Below are 26,617 nucleotides of genomic sequence, written 5' to 3' on the forward strand. Positions count from 1 at the left end.
GGTGGACAGTCTTTCTTGATTCTTTGCCTGTTTCTGCATTCACTGTGCCAAGCAGGAGCACATGGTTATTCTCACCACATGACAACGTCATCTTCCTTGCTCTATCATACAATCACTAAAGAAATGCTTTACGTGGGTTGTTCTTCCTACTTCCTTATTTGTTATATGACTCATGTACCAGTCAGGCACCTCTCCGTGGTTCACAAGGCCTTGCAGAGTCCTGGTATTAAAAAGGTGAGTTTTTTTCTCCCCCTTCCTGGTAGAAGTTTAGGGTTATAAAAGGAACAGTGAACTCCTTAAGGCAATCTAGCCCACTCTCCTCTTTAATCCTCCATTCAACTCATTCATCTGTAGCTTCTGTTTAAGCAGGGGTGTATACATGTACACAAAATGATTCATGTAGAGACAGATGTATATTGATTCATGAGCCTAGACAGTCCATCTAACTGTGCACCATAATTTGGACAATGGCCATTCTTCATAGATCCAGCTTTTCCTGTAAGATGGAGAGACTCAATTCTTTTTAGTTGTTACAGATCTTGTCCAAGAGGCTCTATCGTGATACAGCTCTTGATGTAATCATCGCAAACAGAAGCATCTGGGAGACCTCCCCATCCAGAGGGAGTCTCTCTCCAATTGTAAATCTGCACAGGATACCCTCGATATTAATGGGGAACATTCACTTCTTGGTTTAATTATTATCATCACTATTTTGGAGATGGGGGCCATACCCATTAAGGGACTCCCTCATGGTCACACAGCAGTTGTCCTAGCTGGCAGCTGGATGGTGCAGTGGATAGAGCAGTGGATCTGGAATCAGGAAGACCTGAGTTCAAATATGGCCTGTGTGACCCTGGGCAAATCACTTACCCTGTTTACCTCAGTTCCTCAGCTGTAAAATAGGAATAACAACAAGTCCTACTCTGCAGGGTAGTTGTGAGGATCAAATGAGATAATACTTGTAAAAAAGCACTTAGTACAAAGCAGCTACCATAAATGTTTATTTCCTTCCCTTCTCTATCTGAACTCACTTTCTCTTGACTCCAATCCAGCACTCTAGTCAAGCCATGTCTGCTTGAATTGAAATGCTTTTCTAATTGGCTTCCCTTCCTCTAAACTCTCATTCAGTCTATCCTACATGAGATTGCACAACTAGAATAAACACCATAAAATAAACGTTAACCACCTCATGCCCCTGCTTAGGAACTCAAAATGGCTCCCTCTTGTCTGTCACATCAAACAAAAGTTCCTCCTGCCTACCATCATCTGGATCCATCCTCTCTAACCTAATAACACCTTCCTTGCACAGAAAGTGCTCCCACATCTCTTATCTCAATTTCTCTCCAGATTCTACTTCCAACAAGACTTTCCAGACCAGCTTAAGTCAAACCAGGCTCCACACTGCTCCAGTCCACACCACCCTCACCCTTGCTTGCATATCTTTGCTCAGGCTGAAGCCCTGCTTGGAATGCCTCCCTATCCAAATCTGACTCGTCTTCAGGGCCCCATTCTAGTCTCTTTTCCATTCCAAAATGAACTTGCTTTCATCACCAGGCCAGCTTTGAGACTTCTCCCTTGTCTGACTACTCAAGATACATTATCCTGTCTGTATTTACTTTGAATCTAAATCATGCTGTGGTCCCATTTTTTCTTGTGGTTAGGTCTTGTCTCCCCAACCTGAATGAATGGTAAGCTCCTTAAAAGCAGCACTGGATACTGCGCTTCTTTACTATCCCCTATAATGTTGGCTACAGAGGAGGCCCTCAGGGAAAGCAGCTGGATGATAAGCCAATGCTGTGGCATGCTCGGGATGGGGCCTGGACAGCTGAGCTGTCCAGGGTTTCTGGCACCTGGGCATGGAGGGCCTTCGCTGTCTTGTCCTGGATTTTAGTCCTCTTTAAGATAATTAGGTTTATTGGACTGGGTTCCTGCATTCAGGAAGCCCTGGGTTAAAATCCTGCCTCTGACATTTACTAGCTGTGTGGCCCTGGGCAAATCACTTAACACTTCTGGGCCTTAGCCTCCTCATCAGTAGGATCCAAAGTTTCCCAAAAAGTCCCTTGTGGCTCTGTCATACTGTGATTCTCCTGCAAAATGTTTTCAATAGAGCAGAAGGGGATAAATACTGGAATCAATGCTTGTTATTTTAGTAGAGGGAAAACAGAATGCAGGAACCAGATTTTATATTCCAAGAGCCACACAATCTGATATCAATTATTCACCCAAAAGGGAAAATAAAACATTTTCCTTGAATTCTCTTAAGTCCAATACTTGGTTTGCTTCTCAGTGTGGCTGGATGCTAGGCTGACTGAGGTGACACGGAAGCATCTGTTTCATGTCCACTCTTTCAAAGCTGCATTTAGCTGAATTCCTGGGGTTTATTTTCCATTTGGAAGGTAGCATAGCCTCTACAGATTTGGACTCAGGAAGACCTTGGGTTTAAATTTCAACTCTTGACAACTAATAGCTGTGTGACCCTAGGCAAGTCACTTAACCTGTCAATGTCTGGTAGTGGAAAACATTTCCTGATCCTATTGTACTTGCCTGTGGATTGATCCATCTCAGGGATAGATAAGCAGCATATGAAGTACTGAGTGGCCAGTTGAAATAGGGCTTAGAAACTCCAGAGGCTCGCTAAGAACACCTCAAACACTGAGAGCCAGCAAGTACACTCTCAGACTCCATGTTAATGGTCTCTCCAGACAGCCTTCTCTAGATGTACCTTTCGTGGGCAGCTGTTCTTTCATTTCTTTGGTGTAATGGCAGACTGACCACACAACTATCCATCTAAAGAGAATTCACTGCTAAATGGTGGGCAAAAGACAGGAGCACCTGATCACCCTTCTGGTGTCTGTAAGTACCTGTCCCTGGGAGCCTGCATTGGTCTGAGAAAGTTTCGAGGACATATCTACTGAATGCTTATAGTCTGGGTTGGTAAAGGAAATCACCCCACTCGGAGTTCCCTGTGCTGCTAAGATCATGAGATGAGGGGAGAGGATGCATATAGAATCTTATCATTCAGAGATCATCTGACCCCCTCCCCCCAGTATTTGAGAGGAGGAAGGTGAAGTCTGGAGGGAAGAGGAGAAAGCTTGAGTACCTGAGTCTGAGTCCTGGTTTTAGGACTTGCCACTAATACAACCAACAGTCAAAAGCTCAGCCTCAGTTTTCTCTCTATAAGGGGGCTAGACTAGGTCATGCATAAAGTTCCTTCCAAATTTAAAAAAAAAAGGTATGATTAGAATTAATTTCCTCAAGGGCAAATACTAGTTTGAAAGGCTCGGACTTGAACCCGGGTCCCATACTCAAAATCTGGTGCTTATTTTACTAGAGCACATGGATCATGTGTTGATAATGATAATAAGTGACATTGAGAGTGTTTGTAAGTTTGCGAACTGCTTTACTTATATTCTGCCATTGGCTGGGACTAGGTGTATTACAATTCCCATTTCACTGATAAGGAAGCTGAGCACATGGTTGGCATCAGAGGCTGAATATGAACCCAGGACCCACATATGCACAGATACATGTATGTGTTCGCCTTCATTCTACCTTCCATAAGTACTAGCTTTGAGACCCTAGGCAAGTCACTTGGCTTCTGAGTGCTTTGGGATGCTCTCTAAGACAGTGAGCTACAAAGTCCCAAACTTTAGCTGATGTGCATCATTCAAAAACAACGAAATCCCCAATCTGGATATACACACAAACACCCCTGAGTGTTTACAGACTGTCTCCACTGCTGGTTTTTCATCTACCATGATTAGTTTAGAGGAAACATGGAAAGCGCTTCCGAATGGCAGAATAAAAAGCCAACATGCACGGAGCAGCTGTTGGTTTCCTGCCAAGCACACCTTGCCAGACCTGGCATAAAACAGGATGACCTTGCCCCAGTTTAATAGAGAGGAACAGAGTGGAATTTGAGCTGTGAGCCTCCGATGCCTGAATCGTGCCAACTGGCCTGGGATGCCTTCAGTGTATAGACAAGGGAGGCTTTGCTAATTACATCTCTGACCGTGCTCATCCGCTGAGTCACAACAGTATTGGACTCATGTTTCTCTTCCTATAGGGGAAGACATATATGAAGCGGTGCCAAGGAAGCAGCATCAGAACAACGATGAACCCACTGAAAATCTGCTATTTAACTTTGCAGTGCCCACCTCACTAGGTTTGGATAGCACAGCAACTCTAATGGACGGTGAACTGCAACTGATTTCCTTATGGCCAAGACCATCTCACCCACTGAGGCAGAGACAACTCAACCTACCACAATGTGTTTATAGAGGGCGTTTAAAAAAAAGGCAATGTATTTATTTTTTTTTAAGCCCTGCAGCCTAGCTTTACCTAAACGAATAAATGTTAACATCCCACCTTGTCCAAGAAGTCATTCCTCAACGCTAGCACCGCATCTCCATCTGATCCTGCATGTATCTTGTATTTTTGTAGTCGTTTGCATGTTGTCTCTTTCTCCCCTTAAACCTTAGCCCTGCCACTGCGGGAATTTGAGCTCACTGAGGGTAGGGACTGTTTTGGCACACAGCAAGCACTTAATAAATGCTCATTAACTTGGTCTGTTGAATAAATGAATATGACTACACCACAGTAACAAAAGAGGGGGAAAAAAGGAAGAAAAAAGGATCTGGGAGGGCCATGGAAGCACACAGAATATTCTGACCCAAGTTAATATATACTTAAAATAAACAGCAGATATTTTGGAGCTTATGGTTTTGTCTAGGATCTCTGTTAATTTAACGTTTTACTGGTTATTAAATTTAGAATGAAAAAGTTACAAATTTTTAAAAAACCCTTTAGTTATCTGCTAATGATTTCCCATTCTGCCTCAGTAAACTCTCCCCCCCTTCCCTTCCAAATACTACTTCCAGACAATAAGAATGATTTTACAGCAGTGCCTTTTTTTGGAGTAACCTGAGAAATAGGTTAGCTATGCTACATGGATATGCTTTATGTAAACCATCCTGAGAGGTTTACACTTGCTTCATATGACCAAATCTTGGATTCAAAAATACTTTCTCCCAAAGGGAGAACGTGGCCTAGAAGAGCTCTATTAAAAAAAACCAAAACAACAAACCTTTAAAATATACGGCTACAAACTTGATGTCACAGGTCATTTCTAACAGGAAGAAGAAACTGTCCCTCTAATAACCCAAGTCAGGCAAAAAACAGAGAGGAAGTAGCAAGCTTCTTTTAGCAAATAAATTCTGCAGACTTCCTTTGATGTGAACTCTAAATCCTTTGTTTGAAGTTTATGGTACAGAAGGCTAGTCTTCAGGATTTATTCACATATTAGCAGTTTACAAAGCATTTTCACATCCATTATATGGCTAATCCTCCCCAACAATCCTGTGAGGTCAGTAATTCAAATATTATCATCCACAATTTACAGAGCAAAGTTGAAATGGCATTTGGTCAAAGTGCCTGGGAACCACAGAAAAGCTGATTAATAATACAGATGGCCTCTCGGCAGGGGTGGGGGAATTGAGAAAAATGGTCGTTCCATGAGCAAAGGGAAAGGCTGATGCTGGGTGTATCCTGTTCTCCCTTCCTCTCCTCGCTCCCTTTTCTCTAAAAGGATTGGTTTTCGTTAACTTGGAGGTTTGATTGTACTATCTGTTTATTGGGGAAATTGGGAAGATGGTGCTTTCACATCAAGTAACCTGGGCTCTAATTCTATACCATTATGCCCAAAGTATGTCAAGCAAATAAAAAGATAGGAGAAGCAAGGCATGACCAGGTGGTGTTACCGCTCTTCTGAAACAGGTATGTTCTGATTGGAAAAGATGTTTAATGAATGACCTGAGAAGGCTCACCAGCTGCTAACAATGAAACATTTAACTCTGCCAATTGAAGGTTGCTGCCTCCGAAGATTTAGGTACACTCTCACCTGTCTAACCGTGTTGTAGGAGTAATTAGCTAACAGGGAATTCAAGAATGAATTAAGCTCCGAGAAAAGTAAAACTACATCCCAATGCTATACTGCAGCTCCTGGAAAGGGTCACCATCTTTAAGGAGGCCAGGCAGCCAGGTGGGGGCTGAAGGCAGCTCTGCTTACTGGGCTTTTGTTTATTAACCTGACAGATATATTTCAATTCAACATTTACTAAGTGTTTACTGTGCTAGGCTCTGGGGACAGACGAACAAGGCTATCCTCACCCTCAGGGTGTTGGGGAAGGCTATACCATAGACAGGTGTAAGTGAATACAAAACCTCTGCAAAGGAATCTCACGAGATGAAGCACTAACAAGTGGGGGTAAGTGGAGAAGCTTGCTGTAGAAGGGTATACGTGACCAGGTGGAGGTGAGCAGCGAGGGCATTCTAGATAGGGTGGAGAGGTTGGCCTTTCTTTTTGATTTCTTTGTGAACCCCCATCCCCCAAATCCAGTCAAGGGTGATGTTCTGTTAAGACCCAGGCCATGGTTACCTCTACTTCTATGGGCTGTGCAGTCTCCCTCTGCCTCTCACCCCAAAGCTTAGCTTTCCCAGTCCAGCCCCAGGGTTACTCTATTTTCCCAGGGGGACTGGCTGTCCATCTGCACCTCGAGGGTCAGTCTGGTGGTTGTGCTCTGGGGGTATGTCTCAGGCATCTGAAGAATTTATTTTGAAGTTTGGTTGCTCAAGAACAGTTCTGGCTGGGCTAGGGCATTCAGGGCCATGAGTTATGGGGACCCACAGATCTTGGGTGGGATGGGATTGGGAGGGCACAAGATTAATCAGCTCCATTCAAGTCAGCTCTGGGATGGAGGGAGATGACAATGCTGAAACTCCCTGTTGTTGCTTCCAAGCCCCACTTTGGAAAGGTAACACATAGTTTATCTAAAAACATCAAGACCCCTCCAGAACCCTAAGAGAAGAAAGATTGTTAATAAAATGTAATCAAAGGCATACTTGTGCCCTCAGGAGTGGCCACTCCACAAACGATGCAAACTGCTTGGCTATCAATGTGTCCTGCCTGCTGTGGGGGTATGGCTTCTTGTCTTGCCTTCAGTGAAGAAACACCTGAACTGTCCTAAACTAGGTGGGATTAGAAGAGCACCTCCTTAATGTCACACTGAAACAAGGGTTCATAGGATTTTTCTCCTAAAGCTTCATTTTGGCTTAAAAACTTGACCATAAAAGTCATATAATGACGAAGTAAAATTATCATCAGCATTGTTAGTAGTAGTAGCAGCAGCAGCAGCAGCAGTAGTAAGATCTGGGTATGAACCTGGGGTTTCCTTGGTGTAGGGATTTTCCAGCGTGGAAACTCTTGTCTAACCTCCTTAAAGCATGACCCAGGACATCAAGATGGTCAGCGATCTGCCTGTGGTTACACAATTGTGTCAGTAGCTGAATCTGATGGTCTTCCTGACCCCAAGGTCTACTCAGTTTACTTTCTGCCTCTCAGGAGGCCTTAGGTAGGCTTCCAAATCTTGGATGAATGGTAAAATTGAGGAAGCTTACTTCTTACATAGGAATTAGATAGCTTTAGAGGTGAACTGACATTTTCCAGATCAAATGAACAATCAGTGTCTTTTTAAAGTAATTTTCCTTTATCTCTTAGGGTTCACTTTGGCCACGTGGCACAGAGAAATGTGACCTCTGGGAGAAAAACAGGAGGTGGTTTCAGGCTGGGATTAACCATCAGTCATGAGTTGGCAAAGCAGCCTTTCTATCACCATTTTTTGTTCTTCAAAAGGTTCACTGGAGTTCTTGGGCTCATGTGATTCAAGGATACAGTGAGAGCACTCAGAAAATTGATTGTAGACAGGGCCTCATTGTGAAGACTTGTGCCTCAACTATCCACTTTGGGGATTTTTATTGTTTTCTAAATAATATTTTATGTATAAACATACATCATATAACAATACATAATTATAACTATTTCCAAATAAATAAATGTGTAGCTAGATCAGTCAGCTGTCAGTTAGAGACTTTGCTTAGTTTTATCTAGTTTTAGCACTATCTACTTCACAAAGCCACTGATTCTCATATGGGCTTAGAATTTCATCGTTTCTAATTAACAGAAAAAAGTACAGAAAATATTACTTCTGGATTATTAGGTTAGGTGTATGGCTTGGTCTTCAGAGGCTCCATCAGAATCTCCTGAGGACCCGGGTACAAGGCCCACCTGTGATGGTTATTCTCTGTGTGACCTTGGGCAAGTTATTACATTCCTTAGGTCTTGGCTCCCTTCTCTGTAAAATGAAAGGCTTGGACTAGCTGGTCTCTATTAAGGTTCCTTCCAGTGCTGTGTTGGAGACTATGATTCTGTTGAGGGTGACCCCTAGAACTGGGAAACGATGCCTCAGTAGTCTAGTCCAGCAATATCAAGCCCCTACAGAAAAGGAAGCCACTAAGCTGAACATAAGGATCCCAGACGACCATCTACCAACACAGAAAACCACATACTGACACTGTCTATGTATTAGTGTATTTTTATTATCTTGTTAAAGATTTCCCAATAACCTTCAAGTCTAGTTCCAGGCCACACTCAGGGGTGTTGTGGGCTTTGTGTTTGAGAACTCTGGTCTAACCTACCTGCTTCCATATCTTTATTTGTGTCATTCTCGGAAATGATTACTTTCCTACTTACTATCAGGTAGACAGAAAATAGATTCCATTCATTTTATTTGCCAAGGCAGGATTGTGTGTGTGTTCATCTTTCATTTCTCATCAGAGAAATAATGACATGACTTGCACTTGACTGTTTTGAGTGAGGGAGGGCTGTGTAGGTCACCAGTCTCACTTCTCCTCCACAGCCTTCTGAATCCAGCGACCAGATATTCATCAGGATGACTGGAGAAGACCCAGGATGAGGCAACTGGGATTAAGTGACTTGCCCAAGGCCACACAGCTAGGGAGTGTCACGTGTCTTGAGGTGAGATGTAAACTCAGGTCCTCCTGACTCCTGCACTGGTGCTCTATCCACTGTACCACCTAGCTGCCCCAAGGCAGGATTAAAGTGATAACAACTGAGCATATTTCACTTATGGAAATTGGTTTGGGAAATGATGATTGGGTTTTATAATTAAAAAGTTCAGTTAAGAAAAGAGTTTGCTCTGACTTATCTCTTAGGCAAGTTTTGAGCTGAAGTTAATTGCTGTGCATAAATAAATACAGGATTTGATGGCTCTTTGGAAATCCAAGATCTCTTTGGGGGAAAATCCTGAACTATTACTTGAAGGAATAAGCCAGGAGGGCACAATGGCTGCTGTGGAACAGTTTGGATGCCTTCATCATCGATGATGCACAGCAGGAAGTTTTCCAAGATGTGCAAGATTCCATAACATGGCACCTATGGGCTGGGAGAAGGACCTATGGTGTTGTCAATTGTCAAAGGGCTGGGTGGCACTGGCTCAGCGTTGGTATGTCCCATTCAAGAAACTGAAATTTACAATCCTGACATAACCAAGTGATATGTGCTATTGGCTATTTCTAGAAATCAGTGACTCCAGAAAATAGGACCGAGTGGGGCAGTGGAAAGATCTGGACACGGCGTCACAGCGAACAGGATTGGCATCCTGGTTCTGCTACTTTTTAGTGGGGCATTTTTTTCCTTCTTCCCATTAGCTTTAAAGACCATGAGCAAGTCTCATCATCTTTCTGAGAAATAGTTTCTTCTCTTGTAAAATGGGGAAGATAATCCTTACGCCATAGATCTCACAGGGTTATTGTGAGGAATAATGAGTAATGGATTCAAAAGGCTCTGTACACTACACTGTCTGTAATGTTTGGTTCATTATACCCCTGAGAAGCAGGTCATGAAACTATTTTTATCCCCATTTTTCAGGTGAGGAGACCAAGGTTGAGAGGTTATAGGGATTGCTCATTGTCACACTGCTATATATCTACAAATCTAAGTTGTTAATAGTCAGTTTTAAGCTCTGAAAGGCAGAGGACCTATTCCATTTATTCATTAAGAACATTTCTATTAAGTATTTGCTATATACAATACATGTGAGGCAGGTAGGGAGAGAGAAAAATGATGAAGGGATCTTTCCTGCCTGGAAGGGGTTTATAACCTAGTATGGGCTTCGGTTAAGATGCACAAGCAGATGAACATGAAACGTATGTAAGAGGAATACAGACATCTTTGTATCTCCCCTAGCACTGTCTGCTGAACATAGCAGATAATTACTTTGAATGAATATAATTCAGTTTTTAGTGTGGTGTAGTAGAAAGATAACTCCATTTGGGGTTAGGACTGAGGTTGGAGCCCAGCTTTATCATGTCTGAGCAGTGTGACCTTGGACAAGTCACTTAAGTTTTCTCTGGGACTAAGAGCAACTTGGTTTAGATGAAACCTTCTACTTCTAAGTCTCTGATCCGAAAATCCCTCTTCCTCATTTTATTCTTATAACTCTGAATTGGGTGACCTCTGAATTTAGGTATTATATAAGAATAAAAAGCCTAATAATTAATTATTCAGAAGTGAAAGGGACTGCAAGGGGAGGTACAGGGTTTCCCCTCACTAGAGATCTTCAAGCACACATGGGCCATCCGGTGGGTGTGTTAAGTAACACAGTCAACAACAGTGTGGTTGTTCAGTCCTGTCTGACTCTTCATGACCCCATCTGGGATTTTCTTGGCAGAGATACTGCAGTGGTTTGCCTTGTCCTTCTCCAGCTCCTTTTGCAGCTGAGAAAACTTAGGCAAATAAAGTCAAGTGACCTGCCTTGGGTTACGTAAGTGTCTAGGGCCAGATCTGAACTCAGGAAAATAAGTCTGTACCACTGTACTACTTAGCCTTAGCATTTATAGTGCTTTAAGGTTTGCAAAGTGCCTTGCACATATCATCCCATTTGATTTTCACATTAATCCTGTGAAGTATTACTATTACTATTCTCATTTTACAGATGAGGAAACTGAGCCTGAGAGACATGAAATGACTTGCCCAGGGTCACATGACTATTAAGCGTCTGAGGGGCTGGATTTGAACTCTGATCTTCCTGACTCCTGGCCCTGCCTGTACTCTATCCACTGTACCATCTGGCTGTAAGGGGTGTTCTCTGAATTGAGCGGTTACTAAGATCTCTTCTAAATCTCAAATTCTGTGATTTTATGATTTTGGAAAAAATAGGGTAGGCTGGTCATTTTTATTATTTACATACAAGGATGATGAGATTTCCAAGTCATTTTGGCATCAAAGAAAGCATGTATCAGTAACTTCTTTTCGTAGTACATTTATAGGTTGTGTTTGTTTTTAAAGAGGACAATGACACCAGAGAAATGATGACATGACTTGCACTTGACTTTGTTTTGAGTGAAGGAGGGCTCTGCAGGTCACCAGCCTCACTTTCTCCTCCTGAGCCATCTGGGTCCAGTGACGAGATATTCATCAGGATAACTGGAGATGGCCCAAGATGCACTGGGAGACCTTTTAGGCTAGGGAAGCCCATACCATGTGGAAGATTGGTTGTGGGTGACCAACAATGCAAAGCCCAGCATTAGGGACGGTATCTTGGTGCTACCACAAGACTGACTACCACCTCCACCTCCACTGTCTCCCCTCATTTTCCTCCTCCTCCTCCCATGTCTTGCTGCCACAGTATCAACACACAAGTTCCAACCCTCTAAGTTTCAAGAGAGGCAATGTTCCAAAGCCTCTGCCGTACAGGGACACAGGAGTCTCTTGAGTTGTGTCCAATATCCCATCTCCCCTAGGGTAACTTGTCAGCAGCCTGCTGAGTGCGGGGGAGTTTTAAAAAGTCGACAGCCTCCCCTCTTTCCTTCCTGGCTTGGGGTTGTTTTTGATGGCACTGTAGGAAGGGACAGGGGAGGGGCTGGGTGTCATCCTCATTTTACAGCCAGGGGTATGCATGCTCTTTATTCTAAAGAGGCAGGGAAGCTGGCTGTCATGCAAAATCCCTGCAATGTGGTTCTTAGTGTCTGATTCAATTAAGGGAACTTCTGGGTAGAGACACAAGCAAATAAATAATTGGAGAGATGCAACTCTGAAATGACAATGGTTATTCATCGATCTCTGTTTGCAAGTCGAGATTGAGAGATGTAAACTTCAAGTGGATGAGATCTCCTGGGTGAAATCCTTCAGTTCAAACAGAGTAAACAACTGTTGTTCTCTGATGCACACTTTAGTACTGCTGGAGGCAAACTTTCTAAATATTAATAAAAACTCCATGGCTGGTGGAGCAGTGTGGAAGAGAGAAAGGGCTGGGAAGTGAGCCTGGACCCGATCTCTTGGACCCAGCAAAGGCCAAATTCAAAAGTATATGTTCTGGGACTAAAGGAAGGAAGATTCCTGACGTGGGGAGTATCCTTTCTGGAACCACTAAGGTGCATGACAGAGCATGGTGACTGAATACTTACATGTACTGTCCCATCAGAGAGGTCGGGGGGGACGAGTGGATACTGACTAGGTTTGTAGCGAGGAAGACCTGGATTCAAATTCAACCTCAGACAATGACTACCTTCAGCTGTGTGACCTGGGGTAAGTCACCCTCTCTGAACCTCAATTTCCTCATTTGTAAAATGGGGACAAAAAACACAGGGCTGGTGCGAAGATCAAGTGTGACAATGTCTGAAAAACATTCTGTAGACCTTCAAGGGCTATAATAACTGCTGTTATTGGGGAAGACTCATGAGTTCCAGTGTGGCCTCTGACAATGACTAGTTGTGTGACCTTGGCCAAGTCACTTCACCATGTTTGCCTCAGTTTATCCATCTGTCGAATGAGTTAGAAAAGGAAATGGCAAAAACCACTCCAGTGTCTGTGCCAAGAAAACCCCAAATGGGGCCATGAAGAGTCAGACATGACCAAAATGACTGAGCAATAACAAATTATTGGTCTCAAAAAAAAATAATTTCCTCCTATGAATTTCTATCCAAATGGAATTTGGTACCTGTACCTAACCTCACTGCAGGGTGCTCACTACCCAGATAGAATCTACAACATTCTGTTCTCTGGAAATTCACCAGAGATGTCTTTTCTGTGCCAACATGAAATTGCCTTAGAGCTATTGTGTTTGAGTTTAAATAATTAAACTTTGTAGGTACAACTGCATGGTGTTATTAGAAACCTAAGTAAATTAAATAAATCACTTGGGGTTGCACCTGCTAAGTTAGGGTCACAGTAGGTCATGCATGATGGGGTTTCCATATGAGAAGCTGGCCTAAATTCTGGCTTTGTCAGATGGCTTTGTCACTTGACCACTCTGATTGCTAAGTTCTTCTTGTAGAAATGGAAGGAGTTGATGAGGTACTCTGATCTCTCCAGGCCTATCATTTTATGTAAAGGTCTCGGAGTCTGTGGGTTTCCTCAGGACATGTTGGAGATCTTCAGGAGGAGGTTGCATAGCCACTCGTTGGGTAGCTTATAAACAAGGGTCCCTTTTTCAGCCATGTTCTGAGTTGGATGGCTGCTGAGGTCTTTCTCAACCCTAAAATTCTGTAATTCTCTTCTTAAACAGTCAAAATCTTAAAGAATCAAAGAAGTGTAGAGTAAGCTTAGAGACCATTTTGAACCAACTTACAGATGGAGAAAACAAGGTCCACAAATGTTTATTCACATAACTAGTTGGTTAATACGAGGAACCCAGATTTCCTGGCACTACATGAAGAGGTCAGCCAATTTAGAAGGATGTGATTGTAAGTCATCAGACTGCATTCCCATCCTACCTTTAGCTTGGGTTCTCTCATATTACAAATGGAAAGTCAGTGTGAACATGATATATCTGGGAAAATATTCCTCCAGATATGAAAGTGTGCATAGGAATTCCCAAAGGAAAGAGGAGATGCCTGACTTACAAGTTTCATTTCTTGGGACTGAATGAAGAACACAGAGATGGGGGTGGAGTGTAGGTAGATGGGCATCATTAGTCTACTATGATGATGAGGCATGGGGTAGGTAGGGTAGAATGTACTGAACCTGGGTCAAGAAACCTGGGTTCAAATCCCATTTCAGGTACTTAGCCATGAGACCAAGGGAGATAATATTTGCACTAACTACTTTACAGAGTTCTTCCAAGAAAAGTGCAAACCTTAAGACACTCAACAGGCATGAACTGTTACTTTTATGCTTGGGGTTGAGGCTGGGTCCCTCCCGGCCCTAGCATTGTTCTTCCTTTGGAAGAAACCTCCCAGAGGAGGCTTTTTTTACCCCTTAAAATCTCCCAAGCTGCCTAATAGGCACCTGGCTTCTGGGAACATTTCCTAAGAACTCTAGACATCCCAGCAGTAAATCTCAAGCAACCCAGCTTTTGATAACTAGCAGAGAATCAAAGCTCGAAACAGTTTTCAATGCTCTGTTGAGCAGAACTAAATCACTCCCTGGACAGACTGCCATTTCTCTTTTCTCTACTACACAATCCAGAATGACACATGTATCATCACTTTTTCTCCTGCCCGTTGGTAAACTCTCCCAGACCTAGAACTGTGGCAGCATGTTTAAGGATGCTGTCAGATGGCAGGGCTCTCAAACTTATTCTCCTTATTACCATGTAAATCTAAGAAAACTTCTTTACAGGACACGGCACTATTGATGGGCTCTTTTCTATCTTTACAGAACATTTCCTCTACTGTTTTAAGAGCTTATTGTGGAAACGGGGAGGTGACCTTGCAGGACTTAGGAAGGGAGGGCAGAAGGCCTCTGCACAAGAGGGCAGCTCATGAGACTGGTCTGAAACACTTTTCCTTAACATGGAGAAATGACTTTAGTTCCATGGCTTGGATGGGAAAAAAATTACTTCATACAAACTCGTACTCTCTGTACAAGCTGGGGGAGAGAGGGGTGGAGAAGGAAAGTTACTTTTCCAAGGTAACACACCTAATTAGACCCGAAGTCAAGATGCAAACTCAGGTCTTCTGACTGACTCTTCCACTCCACCATCGCAGTCTGTGTTTGTTTTTGAAAAGTATTTTTTTTTCAATTAGATTCTATCAGATCCCCGACAGGGAACTTAGAGGTCACTGACTTCAACCTCCTGTATTTTACAGATATGGCAACTGAGGCTCAGAGTAGTGGCATGCTCGTCCAGTTTCCCAGTGAGTAAGTGCCTGATCAGGGGCTGCCTTACTCCAAGTCCAGGGCTCTCTGCCTGATTCCATATGGCATCATAGTACCTCGTCTTCAAAGCTTATCCAAATATCAGACCAAATGAGAATGAGGAGGAGGACCATGTGCTCCTAGGGTAGAGATTTCACATACACAAACGACAAAGCCATTCTCCATCTCCAGTGGTCGCTCTGTGGGAGCAGCCAATTGGCCTCTTGGCGGTCAGGTGCTGCTTCCTCCAGGCCTCCTCTTTCCCTCTGAATAAGCTCCAGGGGAGCAGCTCCACGTCAGCATTTCCAGATGGATTCCACAGAGCCATAGCTCAATGTCATTTTCAATAGGAAGCCTCATAATTAAAGGTCAAATAGTCACTTCATCTGCAATCCATCAATAGACAAAGTCCTAATACTAGGAACTAATCAATCAATGGCAAATGCACTAATAAAAGCAATGAATCAAGGAGAGACCGCATGTGCATAGACGTGTTACATGTACGCATGGTACACACATGTCGGGGGGACACACTGGTCAGAATCCCAGCTGGCAGAATCCACTGGGAGTGGATATGCGCTATGAAAGCTATCAAGGCTTAACTTTCAGCTATGAATTTACTCTTTTAGGTTGTTAGCTGAATTAACCAACCAGACAGCATACGGGAGACCTATGGTAAGTTACTCTGGAGGACAAATCCCGTATCAATTCCTCCACATACATTCTGAGTTCTGGTCAAATTGGCTTCATACATAACATCCCACCTCCTTGCTTTTCCCTGTGCCTAGAACGAACTCTCCAAACTGTCCCAAAGATTCCCTCAAAGCAAAGCTCAGTTACAGTATCAACTCTTCCTTTGCTGATATCCATAGTGCTTAGTGCTGTCCAGCTCACCACCATTTTGTATTCACTTATTTCTCAATAAATTGTTTCCCTCAATAGAACATAAGTTCCTGTTTCAATTTTGGTTTTTGATCTCCAACACTTGGCACACTGCCTGGCACATAGCAGGTGACTGTTGAAATAAAATGAAACAAACTTGGTTCATGTTACACAAGGCTACCATTGGTATGTCCCATTCATGGAAGGACTTCCAAATTTACACATACACTGTGGGAATCCTAGCCTGGGGAAGAGGGGAGAGGAAAAGCTAGTACTTGTCACATTTGGATCCCCACAGATGTTTTCTTCCACTGACTTTGAATGGAAAGATTTGTTGGCTGCACCTTTCCTTAAAAAAAAAAATCGCAAGAAAGAAGCTAGGGGGTGCACCTGAGGAGGGCTGCCTCTGTGGTTAGTAAGACTGAAATTCAAATCCTGTCGCAGATACTTCTTAGCCTGGACAAGTCATGTAACCTGCCTGCCTCAGTTTCCTCATCTGCAAAATGCTGTGCAGGTTAAATAAGATGGCCTATGTAAAGTGATTCACAAACCCTAAAGCAATATATATATCTATCTATGTATATATGTGCTCATTATTAATACTGTGGCTATTCTCTGGCGAAATCAGAGAAGCAGCAGCACACAGAGACACAGAATGCTGGTTCGTAGCCAGAAGATCCGCGTTCAAGTGCTGCCTCTGACACCTACCCACTCGTTATGTGTGCAATCAGTCACTTGATTTCTGAGTCTCAGACATGGCCCCACTATTTATGTACTGTATTATAAACACGTGAGTGGGAGGAGATCCCACACTGGCCAAGCCAAGGTCTGATGACAACCGTAACACCTGAGAACTTGAAGCAACGTGAGAGATCATCTAATGGAACTTGACCGTTTCATAGGAACTGATGAGAAAACTGAGGCCCAGAGAGATTAACCACAACAAACATTTCTAGGAAATGTGGAGAGAACTCAGAGATCCTGCCCCCAGTCTGTCCCCCAGCATTTTGAGTGGACTCTCTACTCTCTACGGACTGATGGGAGAACATGGATGGCAGCTGTACAAGACAGGCAGGCAGGGGCGGAGGGTGATCTGATCACTGGAGAGAATGCCCACAATGGGGACATCCCAGATTCTCTGGAGTTCTGGACTACGAAAGGCAGAGTACTATGCTGGGCACTAGGAGAGATACAAAGTTTGGATAAGAAATAGTTTCTTCCCTTCTAGAACTTACAATCTAAAGAGACCCTAATGGAGGCAGCCCAAGACCCTGAGCACAAGAGCTCCAAAGGCCACTGTCCCCGCTTCCAGCCATCCTAGAGAGTAGCACTCACCCTGAAGAAAGGACTCACATTCCTTGCTCAAACATCAGGCAGCTAAGTCCAACAAACCTGGAAGCAGCAGTAACCTCAAGAGCCCCTGTAACTCCCATCCTGGAAAGTGATCCCCAGGGCGACGGGGGCTGGCAGACACAAGAGCCCCTGCCTCCTGGGCAGCCACAGCTACCGAAGACCCCAAAACAAAGTGCTTGTCCCCAAAGTCCTTGGCATTGTCACATGGTTTGATATTAGAGATGAATATGACTATAGGTAGAGATGACATTAAAGAAGAAGCAGCATTATCTATTTGCGGCTGTACCCCAAGGACCCCAGGACTTTTCCATGGCTAGGAGCTAAAACCTCCTGTATGTTCTTTCCTCCATTAAGATGGGGTTCCTTGAGGTCACGGACTGCCTTCTTGTTCCATTTATATCTCCAGTATTTAGCACAGTCCTCCACACACAGCTCTTAATAAATGTTCCTTCTTTCCTTCCTCCTTCCCCTCTATCTTCCTTCCTTTCCTTCCATTGTCCCTTCCCTTCCTTTTTTCTATCCTCCCTTCCTTCTATCATTCCTTCTCTTTTCTTCCTTCCATCATCCCTCCCTCTTTCCCTCCTTCCTTCCTTCCATTATCCCTCCCTCTCTTCCTCTCTCCCTCCCTCTCTCCCTCCCTTTCTCCCTCCCTCCCTTCCTAGGACATGTAGCTCAGTACTGACAAAGGGCTAACTAGAACCCAAATCTCCTGACTGCATTTAGGGTTCTTCCTTCTAGGCCCTTAGGGTTCTTTCTTTTGCTTCCATTTTGAACAGATTAAAAACTGTATGGGTCTCCTTGGCTAATATGAAGGAAGGACCAGTGAAAGGAGACTGGGCACAGCCCTTTCACGTGCCAGGGGTGATGTGGAGCAGGGTCTCGTCCAGGAGCCATGCTGAACTCAGTGCTAGTCTCCACTGGATTGTGCCAGCTTCTTTCCCATAAGAACTGAACGCTGTGATTCCCAGTGTTGGGGGGAAGACAAGGAGGGTGAACATGCCTAATCTTATTTGAGGCTGGCTGCCCCTGTTTTCTGGAATTTGAGTCCTCCACACTTATTGTACCAGCCTGTAATTTCTGTGTAGACAAAGTCTCTAACAGAATAATTGCTAGTCTCCAAGCATTGTGATTAGCATGGCACCCTCCTTACCAATAATTTCTGCCCCAGCTGGTACAGAGAGCATGGGATCGGACCCAGTGAGAGCTGACATTGTAAATCACAAAGCTCTTGTGAGATTCCGTGAAGGACCAACCTTTTCCTTTTCCAGGTGGAAATAAGGACATTCTTGAGACAAAGCTCTGGTTTTTCTACCTGCCCAAGGGGGATGGATCCAGGTTGCCGTGGTGACTAGAGTGGGGCTGGTGAATGCCTGGAGGGAGGATTGCTGGGGACAGCAGCTATCATGGTACTTACAGGACTGACAGCTAGTAAATCCAAGTACCCTAAGGGGAAGTGACTCAGTTTGTATTCCAAAAGCCTCTGAGAATTTTACTACAAAGCTTCTTAGATGCTGTCCTAGTGGTCTGATTCTGAATCAGCTATGGTAAGGATTTCAAATACAAACCCTCTAAGCCCAATTCTTTCTAGCAAAAAAGTAAAAAGTAACACCCCCAGCTCCTTGCCTTTCATAGGATTTCTGAGAACTATTTTTCAGGAGGCAGCTGAGGTTTGAAGCTTTTAGGAGGGGGTGGTAGTGGAAAACCAAAATGGAAAATGAAGTTTGGGTCACTGGGCACTGAGAGAACAGTCAGGACTCCACGTGGCGGGCCACTCACAAGGACAGTTTTTGGTTTTTTAAAGGAAGTTTTATTGATGCCTCTCGGCATCACAGTCATTTTGTGATATTTCTAACCTCTGCCCGCAGTAAACTGCACTATGTACAAATCTCTGGGTTTCACTTTCTTCATCTGTAAAATATAGAGGGTTGGTCCTCATCTAAGCACTGAAACTCTCTCTCTCTCTCTCTCTCTCTCTCTCTCTCTCTCTCTCTCTCTCTCTCTCTCTTTATATATATATATATATATATATATGTAGGTGCTTAATAAATGTCTGAGCTACCTGTCCAAGCACTCACACACGCAATCTCTCTCTCTCTCTCCACGCTCCCCCCACCCCTCCATACGAGGCAAAAGACAGTACTGCCCTCAAGGCCCTTACAATCTGCCTGAGAACTCACTTACATTCACTGGGTTATAAGGGCCATCTATGGCAGAACCTTTAGCCAAACTGGCTGGACATTTACGGCTTCTGCTTCTCAACCAGACGGACACATTATGGTTTTTTAAAAAGGACAGTGGCTGGTCCCAAAGTTCTTTCAAATACTTTTCCTCTGACCCTTTGAATTCGAAATCAACGAGGTTCTGTAGGCAAGGTTTACATTAAATATTGTTCCTTAGGGTTCCAATTTACTTACCCAATGTGAGGGATTTGTGTGTGGAGCAGAAGATGATAGCAACCGTGTCTGCTGGTGTGAAACCCAAATTATTCCTACGGGCAAGAAAGAAGAAAAAAAGACCGTACATTACTAACACTTTTACTCAAAGCTGATTTAACTAGGGCATTCTAGGCCATGGAAGACCCACTTTTACGTCATCATCATTTATACCCATTTTAGGGACTGAAGGCATCCTATGTGGCAATGTAAAGTCTTGTGTAACTTTTTTTAAGGGAGACAATCCTATCTAAAGGCAATCGGTGGAGCAGTGGATAGAGCACTGGCCCCAGAGTCAGGAAGCCCTGAGCTCAAATACGGCCTTGGACACTCACTGCCTTTGCTAGTCACTGACCCTTTTGTCTCGGTTTCCTAAACTGTAAAATGGGCACTCACCTCCCAGGCTTGTTTGTGACGATCAGAGGAGATAACATTTGTTTAAAAAAACCCAAACCACAAAAAGCCCTTCGCACAGAGGCGCTATGTAAATGTTCAGTCCTCTTAGCTTCTCCCTCTGAAATGAGCATGGGGGACATACTACATGTTAGTTAGGGGGCTCAAAGGCTGCACTGACATCAGTAGGAGATAAATGGCAGAAGAAGAAGGCCCCTTCTTCTGGTGTACACAGCAGATCTTTTCAAACGCAACGATGGAACTACACTGATGGGGACTGCATGGGACTGGAAGGCATGCTTGGATGGCAATCTTCACCACTGCAGGGACTTCCCATGCCAATGAAATTCAACAAACATTTACTAAATGGTGAGATACAGGGTGGTAAAGAGGATGGAGGGATGGCCTTGGAGACAGAAAGACTTGAATTCAAGTCCCACTTTTGATTGGGTGGCCTCTATACTGGCTGGGTGACTAGCCATTTAAATTCTTGGTGCCCCAGCCAACTTTCTAAGGTTAAAAATTATAGATGACAGTTGCTAATCTTAGTGTGTCGAGGAGGCTTTGACAGCAGGAAGGTGGAAATCATGTCTGAACCAAAAAAACATGGAGCATAAACACAAAAATTAAGTAGGCCCTGCCCTCAAGGGACTTACATGTTCTGACCAACAAATTAAGGTGCTGAGATCACAAGTCTGGCAGCTCTCACCTAAGGTTCCATGGGTGCTCAGCAGTAATAGTCATAGGTTCTTATTAGCCATTGAAGGCCAAAGGAACCTGAAAGAGTTCATCTGCCTCTAAAAATGGGTCTTATTATATCTGGGAGCAGTGACATGAGCTCCTAACAGAAACAGGGGAAAATCTAACTTCAGGGAAACATTTTGTAAAAAAAAAAAAGCAGCTTTAAGGACTATACATTAAATGAAAATGAGGATGACAAAGCTGCTAATGATGAAGAGGTGGCTAGAAGAATGCAGAGGACTCTGGCTGAGTGATGATGGGCAAAGCACTTAACCTCTCAGTCTGCCAGTCAACTCCCTAAGACTCCGATTTGCACCAAGTGCTGACCTTCATCAGAGAATATCTTCCCCACTGGGAGTTCCTCACACAGATAAAATCACAGGTCTAGACCCCCAGAATAAAACAAACTCCAAAAGACCAAGTCTTAAATATGAATGAGAGCCAGTGCTGTATGGGAAAGGGGAGGATACCATAATCCAATTTCCCAAATTTCCATAGATAATAAAAAGTCAAACCATTTAGAACAGTGATTATTCCTCTTACCGGGTTCCTTATCATTCTCTAGGGCAGATTCTGTGCCCTGCTTTCCAACGAGTTCCCCCATATAAAAGCCATATGAAAAGGACGAAGCATTCAGTGAAATAAAGATGGCGTGTTTGTTACTAGCCATAATCGTGACCTCATTCAGACATACTCCATTTACACCAGCCCAGAGGAGAGAACTGATCCAATTTCTAAAGATCTTTGGAGAAAGGCTCTCTACCATTTCCCTCGAGAGCTAATTTCCACACTGGACAACACAGAGTACTGGGGAAGCCTTCCTTGTTTATAAACTAAATTCTTCATGCTATTGCACATTTGATTCCCATTTTCTCTTGAGATGTCCTTGGTGGAGGTAGAAACCATCTGGCCATTATTCCAGCTTGGCCATTTGTTAGCTGTGTGACCTTGGGCAAATCACTTTACCCCTCTGGGCCTCAATCTCCTCATCTACAAAAGCACAACCTCAGGGATTCTATGATCCTCCTTGTGAGAGCCCTTCTGATATATGAATGACGCTTCAGTATCCTTTATTCCAAATGCTTAATCCAAGTGAATTTTTTGTTAATAATCTTATTTTTAATTGCTTTTTTGGTTCTTCTCCAAACCTCTTCTGTGTTTCTGGTCTCTCTCAGTGGTGGAACCCTCAAGAATGAGGAACTTGCTGTGAGAATAGGGCTTCAAAACCAGCCACATGCGTGTGTGTGTGTGTGTGTGTGTGACACCACAGGCAATCTTTAGATTTCTCATAGCCTCAGCTGTTATCATGTGTAATCAATCATATCCGTAGCACCTAGCTCATAAGGTTGTTAGGAGACACAAATGAGATAATGTACGTGAAGCACTTTGTAAACCTTAACGTACTAAATAAATGTTTTTATTATTATTATTATTCCCTCCCAAACATCACATCCTGAGATTCTTAGCATTCCTTTGAACCTGGAGGCAAAGGACCTGAGTCCAAACCCTGGCTTTGCCAGGAAAGAAAAGGTATGGAGGTGAGGAGGGAGAGCATGCCAGGCATGAGAGAGAGCCAGTGCAAAGGCATGGGGTCAAGAGATAAGTGTTGTGTGCATGGAACAGCAAGTACACCAATCTAGCTGGTCGACAGGGTGTGGAAAGGGGAGTAAAGTGTAAAAAAGCTGAAAAGGTAGGAAGGGGCCAGGTTGTGAAGGGTCTTAAATGCCAAAAAAAGGGTTTTATGTGTGATATTAGGGGTCATAAGAAACCACTGGAGCTTCATGGTGAGAGGAGACAATGCACGTGTGTAATGGCCATGTCTGAGTTTTAGGAAATCTCTGATGGCTGGGAGGGCCTGGAGTAAGGAGAGAGGAGACCACTGGGTGATCACTGTGTGAAGGAGATGGGGATGTAGAGGAGAGAAGGTGTGGAGGTAGGAACAGCATTTAACATTTGGATAGGAGATGAGTGAGAGTAGGGAGGTGAGGAGGACACCAAGGTTATAGGCCTGAGTAATTGGGAAGACTGACAGCAATAGTAGGAAAGTTAGAAAGACAGGTGGATTTGAGGAAAACATAATGACATTAGTTTTAGAAGTGTTGAGTCTGAGATGCCTCCAGGACATCATGGGTCAGCTAGGTGATGCAGCTGATAGAGTTCTGGGCTTAGAATCAGGAAGACATGTCTTCTTGAGCTCAAATCTGGCCTCAGACACTTAATGGCTGTGTGACCCTGGGCAAGTCACTTAAGCTTGTTTATCTCAGTTCCTCACCTGCTGAATGAGTGGGAGAAGGAAATGGCAAACCACTCCAGTATCTTTGCCAAGAAAACCCCAAATGGTGTCACAGAGAGTTGCACATGACTGGAAAATGACTTTACAATAATAGGACTCTAGTTCAAGATGTCCAAAAGGCAGTTGGTGATGGGACTGGAGTTCAGGAAGAGATTGGGATGAACAGATAGATTTGGAAATCATCTGCACAGAGATGCTAATTGAACACCTGGGAGGTGATGAGATCACCAAGAGAGACAGTATAGAGGGAGAAGAGAGGAAGACCAGGACAGCATTGGGAGGCACTCATAGGTAGCAGGTTATGATATGGATGAAGTCCCAGAGCAGCTACACAGTTAGAATGAGGACCAGGCCAGGATCAGGAAAACCCAGAAAAAATAAAGGAGTCAAGAAAAGGGAGTGATCAACAGTGTCAAAGACTGCAGAGAAGTCAGAAAGGATGAGAAATGAAAAAAGGCCATTAGACGGAGCAATGAAGAGATCACGGAGTGATGAGATGAGATGCCAGACTGGGGAAGATTTAGAAGACAGTGAGGACAAGAAGTGGCCAGTGTAGACAGCTTTCTCTAGGAATTTAGCTTAAAAGGAAGGAAAACTATAGTACAATAGCTTGTGAAGGTGGAGGGATCCAGTGAGGGCTGTAGAGAAGTCCACATTTAAAAATTAAAAGCAAAAAATTAAAACCTGCTGCCATTCAACAAAAATCAAAGAAACACTTTCCCCTACATGGGAGCCCACTTACAACAAGTAGGGAATGCCTTTTAGAAAGCCCTTCACCAGTGCAGATTACAGATCATCTCTGATGCAGTGGCTAAGTCTTAGAGAGACGTCTGAGGCACAGGAGAAAGGGGACTTATCCAGTCAGGTATCGGGTAGGACACGAGCCCAGGTTCTGACTCCAACTCCAGCACCGCCCACCACTTCATGCTGCCTCTCACAGTAAGCATACAGCAAGTAAAGAATCTCTACCACAGAAATTCATTTAACTGGCTAACAGCGGTGGGGAACCTGGGCCTTGAGGCTACATGTTCTCTAGGTTCTCAAGTGCAGTCTGTGAATTCAGCCAAAGGGACACACGTGAGGACCCAGAAGGCCACATGTGGCCTCAAAGTTGCAGGTTCTCCACCCCAGGGGGTTCTGCTACTTAGTACCTGCATTGCTTTAAGCAAATAATCTCTCTTTCCTAAGTCTTAGTTTTTTCCGTTGTAAAATAAGAGGGTTGAACTAGCTGACCGCTGAGATCCCTTCCACCTAGTCTAGATTTTATGGACTTATGACTAAGACCTTGGTGGAGAATGATCATTCCCAGGCCTTCTCCCCATGGCTGGAATGTTCTCTCCCTCTTCCCCCCCCCTTCTGCCTCCTACATCCCTTCAAGATTCAGTTCTCTTTTTGTAAGAGACCTTTCCCCAATCTCTCCCACTGCCAGGAACTTCCTCTTAAATGACCTCCCACTTTCACGGTCTCGGTTTTGTATGTGTCCCTTTGCTTTGCAATGCTGTCTCCTCCATCTGAACGTGAGTCACTTGAGGGTAGAGACTGGTTTTGCCTTTCTTTCTATGTGCCAGAGACTGGTACAGCAGCACTTAATAAATGTCTTCCGACTGACTGAACACACCAACAATTAGAAAAACTAAGCACTGTGACATTTTTAAACACCCCACCGTATTATTAATAGCAAAATAATCACAGTTTCTAGGTGTTAACATTTTTTTCTGTCAATTTTCATCCACATTTCCCCCTGAAACTAATTTGTTGAGTGGCTCTTTTTCTCTAATTTGATGTCAAGTTGCCCTTTTATCATTACTTTAAAACCACTGTCCTTTGGGTCCCTTAGATTTTCCATTCTTGAGGCATATCTTCCTTTTTCCTCTTCTTTCTTCTTCTCTCCTATGCCCTTTTCCCTTGACACACTGAATTTCTGAATCAGGACTTCCTTTCCATGATCTGTTTTGTCTTTCTCTGCTGTGTGCTCAAAGAGACATATGTTGTATGTTTTTATTCCTGTGTAGAATGTTCTGTATTTTCCTTCACACTTCTTTTGTTTTCACTCATTTTTATATCCACAGATTCATATTTACAGACTCTCAAGGCTGGCAGGGAGTTCAGGGGCCATGTGGAGGCATCAAGTCTCTCCAGTAAAAAGTCGAATGTGAGCCAGGTGACTTGGGTTCTGCTTTTTACTCTGCCATAAATCAACAATGTGCCCTTAAAACAACACTGTGACTTCGTTTCATCGTCTCTAGAACAAGAAGAGAACCCAGAGGTCATCTAGCACAGCCCTTCAATTAATTAATTGATCTTTTTGGGGGGGGATGGGTTGTATTTTGGAGACTGAAGTCTCCAAAGTTAAGTGACTTGCCCCAGGTCACACAGTGTCTGAGGACAGATCTGAACTCGGGAAGATAGGGTGCTGTGCTTAGAGCCTTCACTGCTCCCTCTATGAGCCTGGGAAAGAAACTGATCTATCAAGTCATGGACAAGGAGTGATCTGCACAAGCAGAGGGGATTCCCACACCAGGAATTTCCTGATCTTATGAAATGACAAACTCTGATGTACGCCTATGGAAAGAACGGGCTGATCTAAACGGCTCAGTGATCTAGTGGTGTAAATTATTACTGCTGTTGTAGCTAGTTCAGTTCCTAAACACGTGCTCAAAGAGCAGATGTGCCAGTGTGGGCACACTGTATGTGAGCAAGGAAGATGTCCTTGAATTAACTGAGAGTTGGACAAGTACTTAGTTTGGTATTCAAGGCCCCCACAATCTGGCTCCAATCTAGTCTTACTCATCTTAGCTCAGAAAACTTTCATTTATCTTTTGCAGACAATCATCCCTCTATGTTTTGGGAGTATTAATGGACTGCAAGTTCAAAATGAGTCAAGTTTGTCATGGCATTCAAAATATCCCACAAGAACCGAGGCTGTGTTAAGAGAAGCATGGAGTTCAGGGAGAGTTCAGGTGACTTCTACCTTCTACCCTGCCCTGGTCAGACCACATCTGGAGTATTGCATTTACATATGGGGGCCACATTTTAGGAGAGGCTTTAATAAGCTGGAGAACAACCAGAAGAGGCCAACCAGGGTGATGAAGCAAGGGTCTTGGGGAAGGGCTGACAGACCTTGAGGATGCTCAGCCTGGGGATGACAACATTTCAGCAGGGATATATATGCCAGCCATCTTCAGGGAGGGCTGCCATATGGATAAAGGTACAGAGCGCAGAGCTAAGAGCAGAAGACCCAAGTTTGAGTGCTAGAAATGCAATACATCTGCTGGGAGCCTTGGTTTCCTCCTCTCAAATAGGGGTATGATAAATAGTTCTACTAGCAATCTCACAGGGCTGTCAAGAAGCCCAAACTGGATGATGTATGGGAGGGCTTTGTAGACTCCATCCACATTCTACAAATTTAAGATAGTGTTTATACTGGTTTTCTCTCCCTCCTCTACCTCTGCTTTCTGAAATACCACCAATCCTCCTGGGTTCAGCTCAAGCCCTCTCTTCTCATGAATTTTCTGGGTCTCCCTACTT

General features: G+C 43.8%; 1 protein-coding gene across 4 annotated transcripts in view; it reads right to left on the reverse strand.

Moving 5' to 3' along the window:
• Positions 1-26,617, reverse strand: part of SLC10A7 (solute carrier family 10 member 7) — a 273,274-nt gene that overhangs the window by 11,966 nt on the left and 234,691 nt on the right. For all 4 annotated transcript variants that reach the window (XM_072621188.1, XM_072621186.1, XM_072621187.1 and 1 more), the window contains one exon: positions 19,645-19,718. In XM_072621188.1, coding sequence (XP_072477289.1) covers positions 19,645-19,718 — 74 coding nt within the window. The remainder of the gene's footprint in view (positions 1-19,644; positions 19,719-26,617) is intronic.

The sequence above is a fragment of the Notamacropus eugenii genome, chromosome 6 (genome assembly GCF_028372415.1).
Source record: "Notamacropus eugenii isolate mMacEug1 chromosome 6, mMacEug1.pri_v2, whole genome shotgun sequence".
NCBI classification, from domain to species: Eukaryota; Metazoa; Chordata; class Mammalia; order Diprotodontia; family Macropodidae; genus Notamacropus; species Notamacropus eugenii.